This window comes from Scyliorhinus canicula, chromosome 10 (assembly GCF_902713615.1).
Source record: "Scyliorhinus canicula chromosome 10, sScyCan1.1, whole genome shotgun sequence".
Taxonomy (NCBI): domain Eukaryota; kingdom Metazoa; phylum Chordata; class Chondrichthyes; order Carcharhiniformes; family Scyliorhinidae; genus Scyliorhinus; species Scyliorhinus canicula.
This window is the reverse complement of record NC_052155.1, coordinates 186,983,759-187,010,107: the sequence shown is the minus strand read 5'-3', so window position 1 is coordinate 187,010,107 and position 26,349 is coordinate 186,983,759. Positions and strand designations below refer to the sequence as shown.

Here is a 26,349-nt window from a genome sequence, read left to right as displayed (position 1 = left end):
ATTCTCAGAAACACCTGTGGCATTTTAACAAGTTAGAACAGTCATGCAGCAGAAGTGACTCACACTGTCACTAACGCCCCTCTAATAAAACACAACTGTAGTACATTCCAACCACACCTGTAACAATACCTTAAATGAGGTATTTTGCAACAGGGAAATGAAAGTTACACCATGTGGAACTCCTACATTCTGGAGAAGGTGGCGCTTGAGCACGTCGGCGAATTACTCAACTTTTGTACTTCACTCAGATATTGGACACTAACATCTCCGTTGAATGAGCATGTAAGTACCCAATACTCTGCCCCTAAATAGCATATCTGCACCTCACAATCTTTGTTAATGGCACATGGCTAGTGAGAGGCAAGATGCAACTGTTGCAAATACTGCAAGGAAATAAATCCCTTGAGCCCATCTCTGCACCACATGATTTTCACTGACTCATCAGATCAGCAGGGTAAGAGAGGCTGGGGGGGGGGGTGCAGGGGTGGCATATAGGTTATACAATTATTTTAGGCATTCTGGTTATGAGAAGGCAACACTGATATAACAGGCTAATTAATACAAAAGATGGAAAGATCGAAGATAGACTACCCAAGTGTGGACTATCTGGGTAGAGTAGAGCTGGTTTACTTATTAAGCAAATACACATACAGAAATCAGATTAAGGATATTATCTGGATGGTTTTTAAAGTACTCTTTGGATTTTGAAATACCCTAATCATTCAGGATCAAATACGAAGCAGGTGAACCAGGTTTGAAATGGCAGACAGTACTATCTCCCAGACAGGGCACTTTTCATCGTCCAATGGCAGGTATATGATTTCACTAATAAGCCATGGAAATCATTCGATAGGACATATTTATCATATCATTTCCAATTAGATACACATATCTAGCTCCTTTTTTGAAGAAATTGACGTTTTTATTGTTTTTGCTAAGAGTCCGCCTACACATCCACTAACCTGCAGAACTTTCCACTTTTCTTACCCGAATTGGAGGATTGTTAATTTTTAACTTCTCGCTGGTAGTTTGTGCTCAATCTCTATCAAAAACTGCTTATATCTAATAATAATAATCTTTGTCACAAGTAGGCTTACATTAACACTGCAATGAAGTTACTGTGAAAAGCCCCTAGAAGCCACATTCCGGTGCCTGTTCGGGAACACTGAGGGAGAATTCAGAATGTCCAAATTACCTAACAGCACGTCTTTCGTGACTTGTGGGAGGAAGCCGGAGCACCCGGAGGAAACCCACGCAGACACAGGGAGAACATGCAGACTCTGCACAGACAGTGATCCAAGCCGGGAATCGAACCTGGGACCCTGGAGCTGTGAAGCAACAGTGCTAACCACTGTGCTGACATGCTGCCCAGTACAAGTATCTGCATTTTAAAGATTTGGGTCATGATCCATTTTTTTCGCAAATGAAGGCGAATGAAAACAGGTCTACACCAGGACACGCCCAAGGCCCATGAAACATCCTTTACTTCCATACCCAAATACTCAGCAATCTTACTCCTTGCTGTACACCACTCAAATTCATAAATATTACATGGTAGGGATTGATGGTAAATACACAGCAAAATTAGGTTTCATCTTTGGTCATTTTATATTGCAAGTAAGTGCACAGCTAAATTGTGACTCCTTTGGTTTTACTTTCTTGATCAGAATAATCTGTGGTTAAGTTTATGGTCAACTAACCCAGCAAACACAAGAGGTGATCGTCTCCCTGGACGCAGAAACGGCCTTCGACAGAGTCGAATGGAAATACCTCATAGAGGTACTGGAGCGGTTCGGGCTGGGAACAGGGTTCACCGCTTGGGTAAAGCTCCTATACAACGCTCCCATGGCGAATGTACGGACCAACAATACCAACTCCCAATACTTCCAGCTGCACAGGGGCACCAGACAAGGATGCCCACTGTCCCCGCTGCTGTTCGCACTAGCAATCGAACCGCTAGCAATCGCGCTCAGGGCAGCAAAAAATTGGAGGGGGATCCGAAGGGGAGGTAGAGAGCACAGAGTCTCACTCTATGCGGATGATCTGCTCCTTTATATCTCGGACCCACAAAGCAGCATGGACGGAATCATCGCGCTCCTGAAAGAGTTTGGAGCCTTCTCGGGCTACAAATTCAACATGAGCAAAAGTGAGATCTTCCCAGTACACCCGCAAAGGGGGGGGTGGGGGGTGGGGAGCAGCACTAAAGGGGCTGCCGTTCAAACAAGCCCAACATAAATTCCGCTACCTGGGGATCCAAATAGCCCATGACTGGAAAGGGATCCACAAATGGAACCTCACCAGCCTGACAGAGGAAGTTAAAAAGGACCTGCAAAGATGGAACACACTCCCGCTCTCCCTCGCGGGGAGAGTCCAGACGATCAAAATGAACGTACTGCCCAGGTTCCTCTTCCTGTTTAGATCCATTCCGATCTACATCCCCAAGGCCTTTATCAAAGCGCTGGACAAACTTATCATGGCGTTCGTATGGGGGGGTAAAAATGCTTGGATACCAAAGAAGGTCCTACAAAAAACAAAATCCAGGGGGGGGCTAGCCCTCCCGAATCTACAATTCTACCACTGGGCGGCAATAGCCGAGCGAGTAAGGGGATGGATCCAGGAGCCAGAAGCCGAGTGGGTGCGTGCGGAGGAGGCCTCCTGCATGGGAACCTCCCTCCGGGCCCTCGCCACGGCAGCACTCCCATCCCCACCCAAAAAACACTCCAGCAGCCCAGTGGTGACAGCCACCCTCCAATCCTGGAACCAACTGCGGCAGCAATTTGGCCTGTACAAAATGTCGGACAAGGCTCCCATCTGCAACAACCATAGGTTCAAACCAGCACTGACTGACACCACCTTCAAAAGGTGGAGACAGGACGGGGGGACACTGACAGTCAGGGACCTATACACGGACGACAGGATCGCAACACTGGACGAACTGACAGAGAAATTTCAGCTAGCTGGGGGGAACGAGCTACGGTACCTGCAGCTCAAAAACTTCCTACAAAAGGAGACAAGGACGTACCCACAACCGCCACGACAGACACTACTGGAAGACCTACTGGACGCAAGTATCCTAGAGAAAGGGAACTGTAGTGACATGTATGGCCGACTGGTAGATAGGGACGACACCGTACTGGACGCAACAAGAAGGAAATGGGAGGACGACCTGGGGATGGAGATAGGGTGGGGACTCTGGAGCAAAGCACTGCATAGGGTCAACTCCACCTCCACGTGCGCAAGGCTCAGCCTGACGCAACTAAAAGTGGCACATAGAGCCCACTTAACGAGAAACCGTATGAGTAGGTTCTTCCCGGAGGTGGAGGACAGATGTGAGCGGTGCCAAAGAGGCCCGGCCAACCACGCCCACATGTTCTGGTCTTGCCCCAGACTTGTGGAGTACTGGACAGCCTTCTTCGAGGCTATGTCCAAAGTGGTGGGGGTGAGGGTGGAGCCATGCCCGATAGTGGCGGTCTTCGGGGTTTCAGACCAGCCAGATCTATTCCTGGGGAGGAGGGCGGACGCCCTTGCCTTTGCCTCCCTGATCGCCCGCCGTAGAATCCTGTTTGGCTGGCGGTCAGCAGCACCGCCCAGAGCTGCAGACTGGCTGTCCGACCTCTCGGAATCTCTCCAAATGGGGAAAATCAAATTCGCCATCCGAGGGTCGGACGACGGCTTCCACAGAACGTGGGAGCCATTCATGCAACTGTTCCGGGACCTGTTTGTGGCCAACGTACAAGAGGAAGAATAGTCGGGTGGCCAAGAATCAGGGGAAAATGGACGGGAATCGGGGGAGGGTAGCCGGGGGGGAGGGGGGGGGGGGGGGGGGTTACGGGCTCGTTATGGGGGTTTGCTGGCAAGCCAAGGCCCAAAACCAAACTATAAATAAATGCCTATAAACATGTGCCTCGGCCATATTGGGGAATGTAAAATATGTATGCTGGCTAAAGGGGGCGGCCACAATTGTTGTTATGAAGATGCTTACCTGTAAATATTCATGTTAAATTTTTGTGTTTTCTCTCTAATAATTTGTAATTTGTCATATATAAAATATGAAAACTCAATAAAAAACATTTATAAAAAAAAAACTAACCCAGCAAAAGAACTGGAAAAATGGCCCAAAATGAATATTATGAGTGAAAGACAGCAAAGAGATGTAACAGAAAAAGAAGTGTCCTCAGGTCACCACCAGAAACAGCCATTAGAATTAAACAGATGCATGATTCAGAGTGACCTTCATACAATAATATGGTTCTCTCAGCATGGAGATATTTTTACCCCTGATTGCAAGACAAAATGACAAAGGGTGACTGAGTCCAACTACAAAAGGCCAGAGATTACTCTTTGTTTTTGGTTATAAGCCACAGAAGATAATTGTAACCTTGCAGAAATGACAGGCTGCATTCTCCAATTTTGGGGCTATGTCCGGAGGATCCATGGTGTTTTACATGGGAAAAATCGGTGCGACCCCAGCACCGATCCTCCAACCGGAGGGAGGCTAGCACCCGCGCCACTTAAAACGCACGGCCTTCACCTGAAGAATTACTGGGTCCATGCCGCACATGCGCACGACGACGACCAGCAGTGGTCGCGCCGAACAACCTGGTGGTGGCTGTACACAGACCTGACCTGCAAGATAGTGCCCCCCTGGACACCCCGTGGCCAGCCCCCACCAAAGCACCCCCGGCCAGCAGCACAGCTCCCGCCCGACTGTTGGCGGCGCTGGACAGTCCGCAGCCGTCACGCCGGGTTCTCGACTGCTGAGACCATGAGTCAACCGCACGGTCGGGAACTCGGTCTATCCGAGATGGAGCATCGGGAGAGGGCCTTCAGGTAACGTCCTGAGGCCGTCACAACAGCGTGCTCCTCGATGATGCCATTTTGGAGGGGGTGGAGCATCCGAAAACAGGCACCGCCCCGATTCCATCGTAAAAAGGAATTCTCTGCCCGATCGCCAATTACAAAACCGGCATCGTGGAACGGAGAATCCCGCCAGACATCTTTGCTCTTCCCAAATGTGCCTCTAGTTGGGTCACCAGTTAAGTAGTCCTGGTATTTTTCCCGAAACGAGATGTCTACTGGTTCAATATTCTAGCCAAACACATCCAATGTAATTACAGCAGCATTTTAATGGAGTCTTTGATACTCCATTTGAGAGATCAATTCTACAGCAGGTGACCTGCAGATAGCATCACTTCTGGCACCCTTGATCATAGCAAAATCTTACGTCTGTACAACACTAAACCACATCATTGCTATTGGGCCTCTACATAAATCACCCATACCCTAGGAATACCTAGGTCAAAGTTAAGAGCAGAGAGGCCACTCAGTACCTTGAGTCTGTTTCAACATTCAATGATATTATGGTTAACTTTGAATCCATATTCTTTAATATCTTTACTGAATACAAATCTTAATCTTTAAAAAGTTCAACTCACCCAACATTTGGAGAGGAGAAAGAGTTCCAGATTACCAATTTTCTTTGTATGAAAAACTGCTTCCAGATTTCACTTCAGAATGGATTGGCTATGCTAAATTGCCCTGTGTCCAAAAAGGTTAGATGGGGTTACTGGGTGGGGAGGGTAGGGTGGAGGTGTGGGTTTAGATAGGGTGCTTTTTCCAAGGGCCGGTGCCGACTCGATGGACCAAATGGCCTCCTTCTGCACTGTAAATTCTATGATTCTATGATATCCCTCAAACCTAAATTGATGGGAATACCCCATTGCAGCTCCAGTTTATTCAGCCAACTTTTTAACAAGTATTTTTTATTGGTTTTGAATTTATAACATTGCCAGGAACATCACACAGTAATAAAGATATATTTATCGTTGGTATACGAGAAATAATTGGAATATAAACAGCTATGCGTACAACGGTAATGCGTCTACAGATGCGGGGGCCCCAACTTTGGGACCCCAGTGATTTATTACTCCAACCTGCCATATTAACTTTATACATGTTGCCTTCTGGCATTAAAACATACCAGGGATGTGTTTGCTGCTACCTGGGTGTACCTTGGGTTGTTGTGATCACACCCATGTGCTTCCTTGCCATTGTCCCCCCCCCCCAACCCCCTCTGCCTTGCTTGCCCTGTATCCCGCTTGGTTCAACCCCCCCCCCCCTCCTCTCCCTTATTAATTGCTGGTCACAAATAAGTCTGTGGTGAAAACCTTTCTCCGATCTTCAAATGGAGAATTTTATTATCCTTTCCAATTTACAGCCAGTCCGCAACCTTGGGTGGAGCTGCTAATCTCCAGCTGATCAGGAAGGCAAAGGCTAGGACGTCTTCCCCTTCCTCCGTAAAGAGTTCTGGCTACTCTAATACCCCAGACACCGCCATTAGTGGGCATGGCTCCAACCTCACAACCTTGGACATTGCCCCGGAAAAGGTGGTCCATTACCTGACAAGTCTGGGGCAGGGCCAGAACATGTGGGTGTGGTTGGTCGGGTCTCCCTGGCACTGCTCGCATTTGTCTTTCACCTCTGGGAAGAACTCACTCATGTGGGTTCTGGACAAATGCACCCTGTACACAACCTTCAGCTGCGATAGGTTCAGCACTGCGCACGAGGTGGAGTGCACCCTATGCAGTGCTTCGATCCAGTTTTCCCCCAATCCATGCTCAGCTTCTCCTGTGTCTCATCCAGTGGCGACTGTATCTCTTCTAGTAGTCGCCAGTACATGTCAGCACAGCTACCATCCCCTAGTTCACCCACAGTTAGAAGTCTGTCCAGTAGGGAGTGTCCTGGTAGCTGGGGGAACGTAGCTGTCTCCCTGTGGAGAAAGTTCCTTATTTGCATGTATTGGATCTTGTTCCCTTTCGGGAACCGGAGCTGTTCCCCCAGTGTCGCTACTCTGCCACCCATGTATAGATCCCCTATTATCGCCACCTTTTGAAGGAGATGGCTATCTTTGCAGGGTTAAATCTATGGTTTTTGCAGATGGGGCCATGGTGGACATTGCAACCAGCCCAAAGTGGTGCCCGAGTTGATTTCATGTTCGCAGTGCGGCCACCACCACTGAGCTTGAGTACTTGGCTGGGGTGAATGGGAGTGGAACCATGGCCAGTGCTCAAGAGGCTCACCTCCGTTTTTACCCATTCCACTCCTGGCTCTTTGACCCATCCCGTACTCTTTCTGCGGTGGCTAACCAGTAGTAGAATAGAAGATTTGGAAGTGCAGAGCCCCCCATATTCCTCCTTCTCTGTAGGACACTCTTGCAGTTCCTAAAGTTTTCACACCTCACACAAATGGCATGACTGATTTTGTCTACTTTGGTGAAGGAGGCCTTGGGGATAAAGATTGGGAGCGATCAGAACAGCAAGAGGAACCTTGGCAGTATGTTCATCTTAATTGTCTGCACTCTGAGGAGTGCAGCCTTCCCGTACCAGCCTCCCCGGACAGGCGCCGGAATGCGGCGACTAGGGGCTTTTCGCAGTAACTTCATTTGAAGCCTACTTGTGACAATAAGCAATTTTCATTTCACTCTCCCCGCAAGGGAGGGCGGGAACGAGTCCCACCTCCATAGGTCTCTCTTTATCTCCTTCATCAGACTCAACACGTTTCATTTGTGGATCCATGTCCAGTCGTGGGCTATTTGGATCCACAGGTATCGGAATTTAGTTTGGGCCAGCTTGAACGGCATTTCCCCAGCTCTGCTCCCCCTCGATCCGCTATATTCTTCTCTGCTTCTCGTGGCTGAGGTCTGGATCATCCTCTCCTGATTCTTGCTGCTTTTACTGTTTTTCTGGTTCTGTGGCTGGTTTGAGGGCATTTCCTCAGGTGGTTGTTTGTTTAGGGTATGGGGGAGGGTGAGTGTTGTTGTTTCGGTGTCCGATTTACAGGTTATAAGGGCCTGATTTAAAGTTCCCAAAGGAGAGCCACCCTTTGTGCTACTGTTCAGCACATTGCCACCACTGGAAGTCTATTCTGCCAAATCTACACTTTGCCCCAAGGCCAATATTCACTGAATGATGCTGTACCCAAACGGATTGCAGTTTTCCAGATGGGGCCTGACCGAAGTTTTAGACAACTGGAAGCATAGCAAATCCTCTATTGTATTCCAAACCCCTCAAGATAAATGCCAACATTCCATTAGCCTTCTTGATTACTTTCTGTACCTGCGAATAAGCTTTTAATGATTTGTGTATCCACACAATGTGCTTGACACGTGCAAAATGTTTATGAAGTTATACAGGAAGAGATGGAGAGATACTTATGTAATCTCTACATTCAAATTAGGGGGCCTCATGGTAGCATGGTGGTTAGCATCAACGCTTCACAGCTCCAGGGTCCCAGGTTCGATTCCCGGCTGGGTCACTGTCTGTGTGGAGTCTGCACGTCCTCCCCGTGTGTGCGTGGGTTTCCTCCGGGTGCTCCGGTTTCCTCCCACAGTCCAAAGATGTGCGGGTTAGGTGGATTGGCCATGCTAAATTGCCCGTAGTGTAAGGTTAATGGGGGGATTGTTGGGATACGGGTTACGTGGGTTTAAGTAGGGTGATCATTGTTCGGCACAACATCGAGGGCTGAAGGGCCTGTTCTGTGCTGTACTGTTCTATGTTCTATGTTCTAAAGTCAGAACCAGGAAACCACAGGCACATGAATTTCACCTCAATTATAGGCAAATTGCTCAAAGGTATTATTAGAGATATGCTATATCACATATCATAGAAAGAGCAAGGTTTTTTTTCAGAATCCCAACCTAGCTTCAAAAAGGATTACCAATTTCAACAATCACATCAAATTTTTCAAAGCAGAAACACAATTGATAGATTTCCAGTGATCATTGTGTATCTTGATTGCCATAAAGGGCCTTCATAAAGCCTTTCACAAGAGGTTGCTAAATAATATTCCATCTTCTGAGATTGCTGGGCAAACCCAGGGTTTAATAATAAAGCGATTGCATTCACATACAAGGTTGTTATTAATGGTAGCAGCTTTGCGTAGGGAGCTGGCAACTAGCGGTGTCTCACAGGAATCTTCATTAAGCCAGTTTCTCTTCATTTGTACTAAAACTCTGGATGCAGAACGCAAAGATGCATGTGGTAGTTGGTACCTTAGACAAATTAAATAACCTGCAACAGGATCTAGATGCATTGGGGAAATGGGTCCAGTGTATGACAGAGGTCTTCCAAGGTAAGCAAGAGCCACACAGTGCACTGGATTCGGTTAATACCATGGTAAACAAATGACATGAGGTTGGCTGCTCAAGACTGAAAAGAATGATTTGAAACACTATTAGTATATAACTGGTAAGCAGGCAGGGAAGAGCTTTAGGTACCTAGGGGTCCAGGTGGCTGGGAGCTGGGGGGCCCTGCACAAACTCAACCTCACAAGGTTGGTGGAGCAGATGGAGGAGGAGTTTAAGAGGTGAGATATGTTACCGCTGTCATTGGCGGGGAGGGTGCAGTCCGTTAAGATGACGGTGCTCCCGAGGTTTCTGTTCCAGTTCCAGTGCCTCTCCATCCTCATCCCGAAGGCCTTTTTTAGGAGGGTCAACAGGAGTATCACGGGATTTGTGTGGGCGCATGGAACTCTGAGGGTGTGAAGAGTGCTCCTGGAACGAGGCAGGGATTTGGGGGGGGGGGGGGGGGGGGGGGGGGGGCAACCTCTGTGGGTACTATTGGGCTGCCAACACAGCGATGGTGCGTAAGTGGGTAATGGACGAGGAAGGGGCAGCATGGAAGAGGATGGAGATGGCGTCCTGTGTGGGCTCGAGCCTGGAGGCGCTGGTAACGGCGCCGTTGCCGCTCCCTCCAACGAGGTATACCACGAGCCCGGTGGTGGCGACTACCCTCAAAATTTGGGGGCAATGGAGACGGCATAGGGGAGAAGTGGGGGGCTCGATGGAGGCTCCGATACGGGGGAACCATCGGTTTGTCCCAGGGAGCATTGATGGCGGATTCCTGGGCTGGCACAGGGCAGGGGTTAGGAGGCTGAGGGACCTGTTTGTGGAGGGGAGGTTCGCAAGCTTGGGGGAGTTAGAGGGGACGTTTGGGCTCCCCCCGGGGAACATGTTTAGGTACATGCAGATGAGGGCGTTTGCCAGGCAGCAGGTGGAGGGGTTCCCCTTGCTGCCCCCATGAGGGGTGCGGGATCGGTTGCTCTCGGGGGAGTGGGTTGGAGGAGGGAGGATTTTGGACATATACCGGGTGATGCAGGAGGTAGACGAGGCCTCGGTGGAGGAACTGAAGGGTAAATGGGAAGAGGAGCTGGGTGAGGAGATTGAGGGGGGGACGTGGGCGGATGCACTGGAGAGAGTGAATTCCTCCTCTTCCTGTGCGAGGCTTAGCCTCATACAGTTCAAGGTGCTGCATAGGGCCCACACGACTGGGACGAGGATGAGTAGGTTTTTCGGGGGCGAGGACAGGTGTGCTAGATGCTCGGGGAGCCCAGCGAACCACGCCCATATGTTTTGGGCGTGCCCAGCACTGGGGGAGTTTTGGAAGGGGGTAGCAAGGACAGTGTCAAGGGTGGTGGGATCCAGGGTCAAGCCAGGCTGGGGACTCGCAATTTTTGGGGTTGCAGTGGAGCCGGGAGTGCAGAAGGCGAAAGAGGCCGGTGTTCTGGCCTTTGCGTCCCTAGTAGCCCAGCGGAGGATTCTTCTTCAGTGGAAGGATGCGAGGCCCCCAAGCGTGGAGGCCTGGATCAATGATATGGCGGGGTTCATTAAATTGGTGAAGGTGAAATTTGCCCTGAGGGGATCAGTACAAGGGTTCTTTAGGCGGTGGCAGCCTTTCTTGGACTTCCTGGCAGAACGGTAGGGAAATAGGCCGGCAGCAGCAGCAACCCGGGGGGGGGGGGGGTTTGGATCGGGGGAGGGGAGAGGGAGAACTGTGTATATGGGTCTGTGGGATGTGGCGGGTGTTATCTCTTTCCCTTTTGTCGTTGGGTGTTCTTTTGTTTTTTTCTCTCGTTTGTAGTTGCTTTTGACGTTGGGTGGGAATTGTTCTTGGGGTGTTACCGCGGTTGTTTTGTTAATAGAGTTGAGCTGTTTATATTTTGTAAAAATTTCAATAAAATTTTTTTTTTTTTTTAAATAGTATATAACTGGTGTCGCTTGGCTGCTGGGAAAGAGACTTCCACATTAAGGTGCAGAGCTAGGATAATTAAATATAAAACCATTGAGTTCTTCTTGCCTTGTACAAGACCTTTGTCCAGTTACATCTAGAATACTGTCCCGTTTTGGTACCTTCATTGTGACAAAATATTAAGGCATGAAGTCAGCCATTTGATTGATACACAGTTTTAGTTATCAGTTTAGGAAGTGCTAGGGGCATAAATTAGAATTTTAAAATAATGAAGGGCTAGATTATGTAAGCTAGATGGGCGTGAATGATCAGAGGCATCAATACAAATTATAAAGGCACATAGTTAGGCAAGTGTGGATTTGTTGCAAGCCTTCAAAACTAACTGCGTGGGTTCTTCCAAGCGGAAGGAAGTTGCATGCTATAGAAGGTAAATGAGTTAAGTGGTATCAGTGACATCAGTCATCACGGTTAACTGGAGCTGCATTTGGGGAGTGAGATTATTATTCCTATATTAGCACACAGATAGTTTCACTTTCAGAAGAATGAGTGGGTGCAGGAGTAGGCAGCCGTGGGTTGCATCATATCATGGAAGGTTTGATGAACCAATTGATTTTTTTTATGTCCTCTATTTCTACATGTTTGTAAATAATTGGGGAAAAATTTTAAATCACCACTTCAATGTAGTATCAATTCAACATTAACAGATACTAGGAGCAATTTAACATTTGCAGTTAGCTACAACATTGTCATCTAAGCATGTAAAAGTGATCCCATTTATATTATCAAAAAATAAGTTTGATGACTATATCTCAAAAACCCATATTTATAATGAACATACCTACTGCAGGCGCATCATACTCATCGCCGAGCAGAATTTCTGGGGCAGAATATGCAAGTGACCCACAGCTTGTTGTTAACTTCTTTCCAGGTTGAAACTTGTTGCTAAACCCAAAATCTGTAAGTTTTACAATTCCTTGTTGCTCAAAGAAAACCACATTTTCTGGCTTCAGGTCTCTGTGAACAACATGTAGCTTATGGCAATAAGATATTGCATGCACTATCTGTGCAAAGTATTTCTTTGCTAGATCTTCACTAAGACCATCTTCATGTTTCATGATGTAATCAAACATATCACCTCCATCTCCCAGTTCCAGAATAAGATATAGTTTGGTCTGAGTGTCAATCACTTCATACAGACGGACAATGTTGGGATGTTGCACCAGTTTCATGCATCGTACCTCCTGGAACAAATGCCCTGTCGCTACAGAGTCCAGTTTTGTTTTATCAATGACTTTCACTGCTACTTTTTCTCCAGTGAAAACGTGGCGTGCAAGTTTCACAACAGCAAAGTGACCCCTGCCCAATGTTTTATCCAAATCATATAGCCCTGCAATTTTTCCATCATATCCACGTTTAAAACCTGCCATGCTGTTTTCAGAACTGGAAGCAGAACATAAGATGTTTATATCCAGTATCGGATAAAATGTGCCAATATGCTATTATTTCAAAAAGTTCATCAAAGACAAAGAACCCATTTTCCCTGCTGTTTAATATGATGAATCCTGCAATACAAAAGAGGAAAACATTAGCTTCACTTGTGTTGGAATACAAGAGTACAGCACTAAAGTACAAATCACAATCTGTGTACACATGAAAAAAATCTTTTCAATTCTCATATTTACAGAAAATAGAATGTGATTACAGCACTCTGCATGAATTACCCTATTGTAACTCAAGCAAAAATAAAACATTCAATGCCATCCTGCTTCTCAAATAATTGTACATCTGAAAACAGGAGAATTTGCAGAATTCACAATTTAAAACTTTGGAGTAACCTGATCAAAGTTTCATTTTGAACCTTGCTAACAGTGCAAACTGGGCTAAGAGAAACTACATGGAACATTGTTAAGTATCTCACTGTACAGGGGTACGAAGGGAAAGTTAATTATCTACTGTGAAATTCTGCCAGAAATTATTGGACAATTGCAAGTGAAGAAAGATACACAAACCCCCTTACAAATGCTGTAACTGCAGGAAAGAAGGTAAAATATTACTCAAACACGTACAATGATGCAAGATAATGGGACCCATGCAACAGATTCCAAATCAGCCTGTATATAGCTTAACAGTGCTAGACTACATCTACATCAAGAGACAACGTTACTTCCGACTGTTCACTGGTTTTGGAAGCGTGGAAAATTTACTGCGCAGGAGGCCATTTGGCCCATTGTGTTTAGGCTGACGAAAAAAAGTTATCTAATTTGAGCTGCACGATAGCACAGCGGTTAGCACTGTTGCTTCACAGCGCCAGGGATGCAGGTTCGATTCTCGGCTTGCGCCACTGTCTGTGCAGAGTCTGCACGTCCCCACGATCCCCCGTCCCCCTGTGTCTGCCTGAGTTTCTTCCGGGTGCTCCGGTTTCCTCCCACAAGTCCCGAAAGACATGCTTGTTAGGTGAATTGGACATTCTGAATTCTCTGTGTACCCGAGCAGGCAACTAGGGGATTTTCACAGTAACTTCATTTCAGTGTTAATTTACGCTTACTTGTCTGTTCACATGTTTTGGGCCTGTCTGAAGCTGGAGGGATTCTGGCGGGGTTTCGCTGATGTGATGTCTGAGGTTGAGGGTGAAGGTGGTCTCAGGTCAAGAAGTGGCAATTTTTGGAGTGTCAGAAGACCTCGGAGTCCAGGGGGTGAGAGAGGCTGATGTTTTGGCCGTTGCGTCTTTGGTAGCCCGGAGATGGATCTTGTTGGGATGGAGGGACTCGGGGCCGCTGAGCCCAAGGCAGTGGGTAAGGGACCCTGTGGAATTCCTCAGGTTGTAAAAAATCATGTTTGCCTCGAGAGGTCTGTGGAGGGGTGTGCCCGGAGATGGAAACCATTAATCGATTTCTTCCAAGATAGTTAAGTCAGCCGGGAAGGGGGGGTGGGGGTTAAACAAAAAGGTGGCTGAGTGAGGGGAGGGTAACAGCAGGGAGGGTGGGGGTGTTGGTTATTTGCTTGTTATAAGATTTCCTGTTTGTTCACTTTTTAGTTGTGATATATATTATATAATAAATGCCTGAAAGAAATATTTTTTTAAATGTAAGCCTACTTGTGACACTAATAAAGTTGATTATTATTCACTTTCTAGCTCTTGGTCCCTAGCCCTATAAGTTGTGGTACATCAAATGTACTTAAAAAAAAAAAAAAAAATTTGATTCCAGGCCATTCCATCTTACCGTGCACATCTTTGGGGTGAAACCCGCGCAGACATAGGGAGAACATGCAAGCTCTACGTGGACAGTGACTCGGGGCCAGAATCGAGCCCAGGTCCTTGGTGCCGTGAGGCAGCAGAGATAAACACTGCGCCTCCGTGCCCTCAAATGCATATTCAAGTTTTTTTAAATGCATTAAGGGTTGCTGCCTCTGCCACTCTTTCAGGGAGTGAATTCTAGACCCTGAACCTCAAGTGAAAAGACTTCCTCAACTCCGCCCCAATCCTTCTGTCAATTACTTGAAATCTATGTCCACTGGTTATTGACCTCTCTGATAAGGAAATAGGTCCTTCCTTTTAACTATCTAGGGCACTATGCCTCAATTAAATTTCCCTCATCCTTTTCTGTTCCAAAGAAAACAATTCCAGCCTATACAACCTTTACTCATAGCTAACATTCGCCATTCCTGGCAACATCGTAAATCTCCTCTGTACTCTCACATCCCAATAATATGGCCAAGAACTGTACGCAGTACTTCAACTGTGGCCTAATTAGTGCTTCCTCTTTTCACTACCGAATATCTGTTACTCAAAAACAGATTCTAAATTTATATTGGAATTTAGAAACATTGTCAAAGATATAAAAATTATAGGATTTGTAGCTTAATGCCACTAACAAACCACTAACCTCTATAAAAAACATGCTGACACCACTCATCTTAATTTTCTAGAATTACCAACTTAGATCTGCAACACGGGCGGCACAGTGGTTAGCACTGCTACCTCTCGGCACTAAGGGCCCGAGTTCAATCCCAGCCCCAGGTCACTGTCCGAGTGAAGTTTGCACATTCTCTCCATGTCTGCGTGGGTTTCACCCTCATAACCCAAAGTTGTGCAGGGTAGTTGAATTGGCCACGCTAAATTGCCCCTTAATTAGGAAAAAGATAATTGGGCACTCTAAATTTACTTTTTTTTTAAATTTGATCTACAACTGACTTAAAGTGTCATTAAAGTGCTTACAATGAATAGTATTTACCATGGTACCAAAGACAAAGAAATACTTTAAAATTCCCTCATGTACATTAGGTTCTACTGTTTCCACATCATATTTCCTCTTGGTATCCTTCACGGCCAATGTCAGCATCAATGATCACTTTAAATAACTTCCTACGTTGCTGCTTGAATTAAATAGTTTGGACATTAAAGCCGTTAGTATACCATTCCCCAATTCAAATCGAGGGCAGGCTTCAAACATGAGGTTCATAGGCTGAAAAATTCTTTACAAATTAAGATTTTGCAGTTCATCACCAAAACTTTAAGATAATTATTCAATGACTTACTCGAGTTATCAGAAATGTACTTAAATGTGAAGAACTGCCTGCCTATAGCTATTGCAAAGATCAGCTAGGTAGGGCACCACACAGTTAGTTCCAATTCTGTATTTCAACGTCTGGCTGAAAGGCTTCAGTGAAGAGGCCAGAAGTCAAATTAAGAATAAGTGCATCACATAGGTGTCACTGTTTTTTTGGAAGGCTAGTGCAACATCACCACAACGCATCATATCATTAAAATGATCGTCTAAAATGATTTTCACTGCAGCCTGTTATAATATTTCATGTGTTATGCTTCCAAAACTAAATTGGGATAGATGCAAGGAATCTTTCAGAACAAGATTAGAAAGTATACTGGAAGGAAACTGTTCAATTTGGCTTAAATCACTGGGCTGTAACTTGTATGTTCTATGGTGAAGGGCTGATGAGACTGGGTCTATAACCAAACGTTAAAAAAAAGTAACAAATATTGACAATCTAATTCAGTAAAGCAGATAAATATTTTGTGTACTGAATCCAAAGCTAAATAAAAGCAATTTTCATAATTTGATGCTTAAAAATAATACATGCATATGTAAGCACATGTATGACTTAAACATATGCAATTGGCTTTATGGTAGATGTGTTACAGTGACCATTAAGTCAGCATTCTTGGATCAAAGGTTAATGAGTAATCTGATGTGTGTGCGTGCCCAACAGTGCTGTAACCACTGTCCCTTGTCAATATTTTCTTCTTAGAGTTATAGAGGTCTATCAGCACAGAAAAAGCCCTTTGGCCCATTGTGTCTGCACCATCAAAAACAACCTAACTCCACCTAGTCTGAACATATTTGGGTTGTGGGAGTGAGACCCATACAGACACGGGGAGAATGCACAAACTCCACACGGACAGTGACCCAGGGTCGGGATCAAACCCTGGTCCTTGGTGCCATGAGGCAGCAGTGCTAACCACTGCACTGCCCTTAGACTGGGATTTAAGCAAGATTTTGTAAGCCAATTTTATAGATGCGCGACTTAGAAAGTTTTACATTTCTGTCATGTTTTTCTCAACTACAGCTCCGCATTCACTTATTTCTGTTCATTTTCTACACCCACATAAAAGATAAGTCACTCTATCACTTTGTAATACACAACTATTGGGAAGGAAGTGGTTTTGACACCCAAGAAAGTTATCTTCACACTTAAGGCAAGGTTTCACATTCTTTCCTAAGAATTTTAGCCTGAAGCTTGTGTAGTGAAAAACTCACTTTAAATATAAACTTCCGCACTTAGGCAAGTGGCAAACGGTCTTGAAACATGTATCAGAAGATACTACAGTTAGCAACAGAATGTGAGGTTAGTGTTAAACTAAACAGCAGTATTCATGCCAAATATTAGGTAACTAATAGCTGGTCAATTCAAAACAGTTTGCTAGCCAAATAGTACAGAATTAAAAAAATTAAAATGCACATGGGAAATAACTTTACAAAGTTCAATAGGAAAAACCCTCAAATGCCACAAACATCTCCATTTCAAATCAAAGTCACTGTCCAACAACAACTGAAAAATGTGCAATGCAAAACACTACTGGCCAAGCAAAAAACTCAAGCTTTACTATCATTTGATATCTGTCAATTAAGATACTAATAAACTTTGAGGCTTCTCAACTTGATCCTGATAGATGCCAGATGTTTTAAAAAACTGGACCTCTAGCCCAAACCTGTTAATTTAACTTGTTCAGCTTAGAGATTTCTCTTCAGTCTATGTATTTTGCATGTACTTTTAGATTTTACAAGCTTTCCATTTTCACAATTTCCTTTAGTTTATCTCCACATTTTCACATGTTCTGTTTCAAATGAAATGTTAACACTGATACCCCAACTCCCTGCTTGGGTGTATATTGTGTACAAAATAATGACGGCCCTATATATATTAGGAAGGACACTCACAGGAAACCTGGTGACATCACTGAGATTTTTAGTATAAAAAGTTGGAATAGACAAGAAGCATTTGTTGATTGTTTTTTAAATAAAGAACACAAGAAGGGGGGGGGGGGGGAGAAATAATTATTTCTTGCAGATTTGACAATCGCTGTGGTCCTGGAGTAACTTTGAAAGCAAAATGAACACGACTACAGTAAGCCAACTAATGATAGAGCTGAAGGAGAAAAGATGAGTGTGATGTTTATATTTTGAAATCAAATACCCAATTATTCATATATAAACAGTAGAAAATTCTTGAAGATGTTTATCACTATTCAAACTTGAAGGGACGTACTGAACAAATATTCAGAATTGAAATACTTCGCCTGATTAACCCCAAGTAATGCTGGAAAATTTTTGGTGAAGATTTAAATTAACTTAATCAAAATAAGTGGAAAGAGCTATCCCCCAATTTACAATAACTTGCACTTGTATAATAGTAAAACATACCAAGGCACTGCACTGGAGCACCAAACAAATTTAACATTGAGCAACAGGTACAGGAGGCGATATAGGACAGGTAACCAAAAACTAGGTCAGAGAGGCAAGTTTAAGCAGTGATTAAAAGGAGAGAGAGGCAAATAAAAGGTTCAGGAAAGGAACTCCAGAGCTTAGACCCTATGCAACTGAAGATATGGCCACCAATGTTACAGCAATATGGCCACCAATGTTTTCCACAATTGAAAACAGAGATTCACACAAAATCAGAACTGGAAGAACGCAGAGGTCATAGGGCTGATGGAGTTTACAGAGATAGGAGCAAGACTACAGGGTCATCTGAAAACAAAGGTGAAATTTAAAAAAAGAGAGAAAATGCTGGACCAAGAGGCCAAAGTAGGTCAGCGAGCACATAGAATCCCTACAGCGCAGAAGAAAGCCATTCGACCCATCAAGTCTGCACCGACCTCTGAAAGAGCACCCTTGGCACACACCATTCATATTGATGTAAGGAGGCTGGGCATTGCATCAAGTCATACCTGAATACCAGCACACAATCTGATCATATACTGCACTAGCATCCAGTTTTTTCAGGAAGCCCACCCACCCACCACTTGAGGCTTTCATTGTAATCCCTCAAAAGGTTAGTGGATGGTCCCAAGTACTGTCCTTCTAGTTTAGGACCTAGATAAAACAACAGACCCATGCATTAATCAGAATAGAAAGCTTTCTGAACATCTGAGACCATCCTTCACATTGACAGCACTTATATTGCACCTTTAACATGGTAAAACATTCCAAACTGCAGGAAGATTAAACAACAACTGGCACCAAGCCACATAATACGTGGGAAGATTGATAAAAAGCTTATTCAAAGAGGTAGGTTTCAAAGGGCATCTTAAAGAAGAACAATTAGAAGTGGGATCCAGGCATGGTGGAGCAAAGTGGGGATGCTCAAAAAGAGTGCAGGCATCTGAGGATTTCAGGGCTGGAGGAGATTAGAGATAGGAAAGGGCAAGACCATTGAAGGATTTAAAATCAAGGACAAAGAGTTAAAAACCAAGGAATTTAGGGGCTGATATTTCCTTATTTACAAAAGTATGATGAAGAAGAAGATCGCTTTATTGTCACGCGTAGGCTTCAATGAAGTTACTGTGAAAAGCCCCTAGTCGCCACATTCCGGCGCCTGTCCGGGGAGGCTGGTACGGGAATCGAACCGTGCTGCTGGCCTGCTTGGTCTGCTTTAAAAGCCAGCGATTTAGCTCAGTGAGCTAAACCAGCCCCTGTATGTATGTGGGAACACTGCTATCTATCCAAGGAAAACACTATTTATTTGCCAGGATACAATATAAAACAAGTTTCAGGGGCGATGCCTTACAAACCGCTTTATTGATGTGCCAAACCCATAAGGCAATGATCAAAATCACCTCTACAATCATTTACATGTGCTCATTAATCATTCATCTCACACCACTAACACCTTCACTGGCAGATCTATAACCACCAACACATCAGGCATTATACCTCAAAATGTTCTATAACTATACTATCAAGATGTTTTTCAAAATGCATGGTGATGTAAAATGATAATTTGAATGATGAATGTGAAACATGATCATAATTTCGCAATTCAACATGATGCATCAGGGAAATATGCAAGAAAATAAAATCAGCTGGGAAACAGGCAAGGGGGGAAAAAAAACTTTTGTTTATGAATCTAAACCGGTCCGACTGAGTTATTCACTGGCAGGTCAGGCAGCATCTGTGGAGACAGAAATAACATTTCATCAGGTCACTGACCGGAAATGTTAATGCTGGATCGCTCTCTCCTCACAGATGCTGACAGACCTGCTGAGTATTTCCAGCATTTTGCTTTTCTTACAAATCTGCATCCGCCTACCCCAAATAACCTTTTTATACCCTTGCTTACCAAGAATCTATCCACCTCTACCTTAAAAATATTCAAAGATTCTGCTTACACCACCTTTTCAGGAAAAGAGTTCCAAAGGCTCATGGCCTTCAGTGAAAGATTTGTGCCTCATTTTCCTATTAAATGGATGATCCAAATTTTTTAACAGATTCTCCCACAAGAGGAAACTTCCTCTCCACATCCACCTTGTCAAAACCCCACAGGATCTTAAATGTTTTAACCAAGCTGCCTCTTACGCTTCTGAACTCCAGCATACACAAGCCGAGCCTGTCCAACCTATCCTCATAAGACAACCCATCCATTCCAGGTAGTAGACTGGCAAATCTTCTCTGAACTGCTTCCATGCATTTATTCCTTCCTTAAATAAGGTGACCAATACTGTACACAGTAGTCCAGGTGCAGTCTCACTTGTGCCCTGTACAACTGAAGCATAACCTCGCTACGTTTGTATTCAAATCTCCTCACAATAAATGATAACATGCTATTAGCTTTCCTAATTACTTGCTGTACCTGTATACTAACCTTTTGTGATTCATACTCGCCTAGTGATTCTTTCAGATTTTCAGAATCTGCGTGCGGTATGCTTTGTGGCAGTGAGGTATTGTCTGTCTGGTAACCCATATAAACTCCTGCTTCTACATCTGAAACATTCAATTATACACATGTACAGAGTGCACACAGCCCCATGCAGAATAAATACAACTACCACCAGAAAGCTATAACTTAAACATTCCTTTAAAAAGCAGGCATCTTTCTGTGTGTTGTAAAACAACATGCCAATTAAAGTTTCAAAGTTCTGTGAATAATGCAGAATGATATTTCTTCCTACACAAAACTTAGCTGTAAGTAACGCTGGCAGGTATACGGATTGCTTAAACTATTACAGCTCCACTTTTCTCCGATTTAACCAAAGATTTCTCTAACTTTTTTCTTTCCGCATTCCAGCAGACAACGCATTAACGGTCCATATCTCAGATGCTGTGGAATTGTTTTATACTTGGGATTTTCTGGGGGCGGCATGTGGCGCAGTGATTAGCACTGGGACTGCAGCACTGAGGACCAGGGTTCGAATCCCGGCCCTGGGTCAATGCCTGTGTGGAATTTGCACATTCTCCCCATGTCTGAATAAGTGGAAAGAGCTATCCCCCAATTTACAATAACTTGTGCTGGTTAGGGGGATTGGCCACACTAAATTACCCCTTTATTGGAAAAGAAAAATAATTGACTACTGTAAAAAAAAAACATGGGATTTTCTGTATTACTTATTTCTGCTTTAAAATAAAGCAATTCTAATGTCACTGTGATTACATAGCTGCCAGTGATAAAGTCTGCACAGATCAACATGCTGCTTTCCCTTAGATGGGCTGAATCACGATACCTGCTGGCTGAGCATAGGATTTATCAGCACAGCCCATCAGCAGCAAACACCATGCTATGCAGCCTTGCATCTGAAGTCCATTGCCAGATTGCAGTCATGATAAACAACACAGCTGCTTTCGACATAGTGAAGTATGTGATGAATCTGATATAGGAAATGAATGATGCAATCTCAAATAAATATTGCTATTGTACTTTAGAACAATGATATGGGATTGCAGTACTTTGCTGCATGTGCGTGGTCACCACCTGCATTTCCCCCAAATAAGCTCTAAAAACAAGAAACACAGACACTGAACACAAACATCACAATTAATACTTGACATGGAGATTGTTTATCAGACTGTAGCAAATAAGCTCCATCATCAAAGGTGTAAAGCAAGAATCAACTTTGATAAACAAAGACCCACATTGTACGGTAATAACTTTAGCATATGACAAAGTAAATGGGTACCCTTCTCCCTTACAATAATTGGTAATTATCACCGAAACCGAATGCATGATGTGACAGGCATTAAATAGCACTTAGCAGGCAAAGGTGAAAGAACAAGGCATGCAGCAAAGTGCATGACAGTACAATACATACAAATTTAGTGGTGTTCTTTTCAAAAGGGCAATTGCACTGTGGTGAGTTGTAACAAAATTCACCCGAATTCCATGTTTAGTTAAAGGAACAGAAGAATGTTATTAGGATGAGTTAAAGAAAGCTGAGATGAGGATCGTGTGGAGCATAAAACATTGACATGATCTTTTGGACCAAATAGCCTGTTTCTGTGCTGTGTGTAACATGCACTTCTGTGACCTTAAAAGAACAGTAAGAAGTCTTGCAACACCAGGTTAAAGTCCAACATGTTCGTTTTAAACACTAGCTTTTGGAACACTGCTCCTTCCTTCCTCCTTCACCCGAGGAAGGAGAAGTGCTCCGAAAGCTAGTGTTTGAAACAAACATGTTGGATTTTAACCTGGTGTTGTAAGACTTCTTACTGTGCTCACCCCAGTCCAACGCCGGCATCTCCACACCTTAAAAGAACACAGTTCACCTTGCAAAAACAAAATACTGCGGATGCTAGAAATCTGAAACAAAAACAGAAAATGCTAGAAATACTCAGCAGGTCAGGCAGCATCTGTGGAGGGAGAGAAACAGTCACTATAAGATGTCATGCAGTAAATAATGTTACAGGAAATCCATGAACATTTTGTGATGCACAACATCGATCATAAGTGCTGACACTGATTTCAAAAATATCAGATAATTGGTGTGTTAATAAAACATGGCAGGGGAGAAAATCCAGATTTGTTAATGATTTCTCAAATTCTTGCAAGAGCAAATTATCCTTTCCAATTTGTGACAATAACTTGCAACTTCTACTTATTTATTTATGCTTTCAAAAGCCTGCACTGGGTGGATGGGAATAAATGAATGAAGCAATCAAGCGAATAAGAACACACATAAAAATCGGAGCAGAAGCCATACGGCTCACTAAGCCTACTCAACAACTCAATAAGATCATAGCTGATCTTCAACTACAACTCCTGCTCCCGATCTGCCCCCTAGTTCACTCAATTCCCTAAAAAAGCAAAAATCCGTCTATTCCAGCGACAAATATATGCAACAATGGAGCATTCAGATCTCTCTGGGGTGCTAAATTTCAAAGCTTCACAACATGCAGATGGGTGGAGGGGGTCATCGCTGAGAAAGAGGTGTTGGGGGGTCCCCGCTGAGAGAGACCGGGGGGGGGGGGGGGTTGGTCCCCGCTGAGAGAGACGGAGGGGTCCCCACTGAGAGAAGGGCAGGGGGCCTGCTGAGGGTGGGGTAGTCCGTTGGGGTCAAGCTGGTGTGGGCAAGATCAAGGCAGGGTCGTGGTGGGGGGCGGAGGCCGGGGCGTGGTGGGCAGGATCAGGGCAGGGCGTGGTGGGCAGGGCGCAGTGGGCAGGACGCAGTGGGCAGGACGCAGTGGACGGGTTGGGATCAGGGTGGGGCGCAGTGGGCGGGGCACAGTAGGCAGGGACGCAGTGGCCGGGATCAGGGTGGGGCGCAGTGGGCGGGGGACAGTAGGCAGGGGCGCAGTGGGCGGGGAACAGTAGGCAGGGACGCAGTGGCCGGGATCAGGGCGGGGCACAGTGGCCGGGATCAGGGCGGGGCACAGTGGCCGGGATCAGGGCGGGGCACAGTGGCCGGGATCAGGGCGGGGCACAGTGGCCGGGATCAGGGCGGGGCACAGTGGCCGGGACCAGGGCGGGGCACAGTGGCCGGGACCAGGGCGGGGCACAGTGGCCGGGACCAGGGCGGGGCACAGTGGCCGGGACCAGGGCGGGGCACAGTGGCCGGGACCAGGGCGGGGCACAGTGGCCGGGACCAGGGCGGGGCACAGTGGCCGGGACCAGGGCGGGGCACAGTGGCCGGGACCAGGGCGGGGCACAGTGGCCGGGACCAGGGCGGGGCACAGTGGCCGGGACCAGGGCGGGGCACAGTGGCCGGGACCAGGGCGGGGCACAGTGGCCGGGACCAGGGCGGGGCACAGTGGCCGGGACCAGGGCGGGGCACAGTGGCCGGGACCAGGGCGGGGCACAGTGGCCGGGATCAGGGCGGGGCACAGTGGCCGGGATCAGGGCGGGGCACAGTGGCCGGGATCAGGGCGGGGCACAGTGGGCAGGGCACAGTGGCCGGGATCAGGGCAGGGCAGGGCACAGTGGGCAGGATCAGGGCAGGGCACAGTGGGCGGGATCAGGGCGGGCACAGTGGGCGGGATTAGGGTGGGACACAGTGGGCGGGATCAGGGCAGGGCAGGATCAGGACAGGGCGCAGTGGGCGGGATCAGGGCGGGGCACAGTGGGCGGGATCAGGGCGGGGCAGTGGGCGGGATCAGGGCGGGGCAGTGGGCGGGATCAGGGCAGGGCAGTGGGCGGGGCGCAGTGGGCGGGATCAGGGCAGGGCGCAGTGGGTGGGATCAGGGCGCGGCAGTGGGAGGGATCAGGACGGGGCAGTGGGCGGGATCAGGGCAGGGTGCAGTGGGCGGGATCAGGGCAGGGCGCAGTGGGTGGGATCAGGGCGGGGTGCAGTGGGCGGGATCAGGGTGGGGCAGTGGGCGGGATCAGGGTGGGGCAGTGGGCGGGATCAGGGTGGGGCAGTGGGCGGGATCAGGGCGGGGCAGTGGGCGGGATCAGGGGGGACAGTGGGCGGGATCAGGGCGGGGCAGTGGGCAGGATCAGGGCAGTGGGCAGGACCAGGGCAGGGCACAGTGGGCAGGATCAGGGCAGGGCACAGTGGGCAGGATCAGGGCAGGGCACAGTGGGCAGGATCAGGGCAGGGCACAGTGGGCAGGATCAGGGCGGGGCAGTGGGCAGGATCAGGGCGGGGCACAGTGGGCAGTATCAGTGCGGGGTACAGTGGGCAGTATCAGGGCAGGGCGCAGTGGGCAGGACCAGGACAGGGCGCAGTGGGCAGGATCAGGACAGGGCGCAGTGGGCGGGATCAGGACAGGACGCCTTTGGCGGGATCAGGACAGGGCGCAGTGGGCGGGATCAGGGCAGGGCGCAGTGGGATCAGGGCAGAGCACAGTAGGCGGAGTCAGGGTGGGGCAATGGGCAGGGTCAGGGTGGGGGGCGATGGGCGGGGTCAGGGTGGGGGCGATGGGCGGGGTCAGGGTGGGGGCAATGGGCGGGGTCAGGGTGGGGGCGATGGGCAGGGTCAGGGTGGGGGCGATGGGCGGGGTCAGGGTGGGGGCGATGGGCTGGGGTCAGGGTGGGGGCGATGGGCGGGGTCAGGGTGGGGGCGATGGGCGGGGTCAGGGTGGGGGCGATGGGCGGGGTCAGGGTGGGGGCGATGGGCGGGGTCAGGGTGGGGGCGATGGGCGGGGTCAGGGTGGGGGCGATGGGCGGGGTCAGGGTGGGGGCGATGGGCGGGGTCAGGGTGGGGGCGATGGGCGGGGTCAGGGTGGGGGCGCTGGGCGGGGGTCAGGGTGGGGGCGATGGGCGGGGTCAGGGTGGGGGCGATGGGCGGGGTCAGGGTGGGGGCGATGGGCGGGGTCAGGGTGGGGGCGATGGGCGGGGTCAGGGTGGGGGCGATGGGCGGGGTCAGGGTGGGGGCGATGGGCGGGGTCAGGGTGGGGGCGATGGGCGGGGTTAGGGTGGGGGCGATGGGCGGGGTCAGGGTGGGGGCGATGGGCGGGGTCAGGGTGGGGGGCGATGGGCGGGGTCATGTTGGGGGGCGATGGGAATGGGCGGGGCCACCGCTACCCCACCCTGACCCCGCCCATTCCCAACACCCTGTGACTGAGCCGGTTGCCGTGGCGACTGCGCCTCCCGGCCGCTCCAGGCCCCGGATGGCGAGCGGTTGGCCTCGGCCTCAGCCTCGCACAGCCACCGACAGGCGTAGGCCTGACGGCCAGTTCAGGGAGCAGTAAGACGGAGCCCGGAGCCACCATTCACTCCCCGAGCCGAGAGCTTCACCCACTCCCCTAATCTGAGTGAAGCAAAGCGACTCACTCCGCGTATCGGTGAAGCCACCATTGAAGTCCTGGCAGGACAGCTGAGGGGGAACGCGCCTGTACCTACCCGCTCTCTGAGGCAAATATCTTCCTCCAGCGGAATCTTTCACAAGCGGCAGCCGCAAACACAAGCCAAGCTCGAGGAACCTGCGTAATGCCCAACTGCGCATCCCCGTGGACGTCACAGACAGCTCGCGGTGGGCAGGGCCCGTGCTGGATACACGTCATTGCGGCGAGTGGGCGGGGCCCGGCCTGGAAACGCGTCAACAGCCACGGGGGCGGGGTCCGGCCTGGAAACGCGTCTGCAGCCAGCGGGGCGGGGCCATCCCTGGGAACGCGTCAGCAGCCAGGGGGGCGGGGCCGCCTAGGAAAGACGTCAGCAGCCAGGGGGGCGGGGCCAACCCTGGGATCGCTCAGCTGCTGCTTCCCACTGCCCCGCCCACCCTGACCCCGCCCACTGCCCCCCCACCCTGCCCACTGCCCCCCCCCCCACCCTGGCCCTGCCCACCGCCCCCCCACCTGAGGAAGGAGCAGTGCTCTGAAAGCTAGTGTTTGAAACAAACATGTTGGACTTCAACCTGGTGTTGTAAGACTTCTAACCATGA

At 48.0% G+C, this 26,349-nt stretch overlaps 1 protein-coding gene across 4 annotated transcripts in view; it reads right to left on the bottom strand.

The window, feature by feature from the left end:
* snrka (SNF related kinase a) overlaps window positions 1-25,938 on the bottom strand; it is a 50,756-nt gene extending 24,818 nt beyond the window's left edge. The window contains exons 1-3 of one of the 4 annotated variants that reach the window (XM_038810343.1): window positions 25,812-25,900; window positions 20,403-20,521; window positions 11,863-12,586 (exon numbers count right to left, since the gene is read on the bottom strand). In XM_038810343.1, coding sequence (XP_038666271.1) covers window positions 11,863-12,451 — 589 coding nt within the window. In that variant the 5' untranslated portion in view covers window positions 12,452-12,586; window positions 20,403-20,521; window positions 25,812-25,900. Of the gene's footprint in view, window positions 1-11,862; window positions 12,587-20,402; window positions 20,522-25,811 lie in introns of those variants that run through there. The other 3 variants (XM_038810342.1, XM_038810345.1, XM_038810344.1) reach the window with 3 other exon arrangements.
* Between the last annotated feature and the right edge of the window lie 411 nt (window positions 25,939-26,349).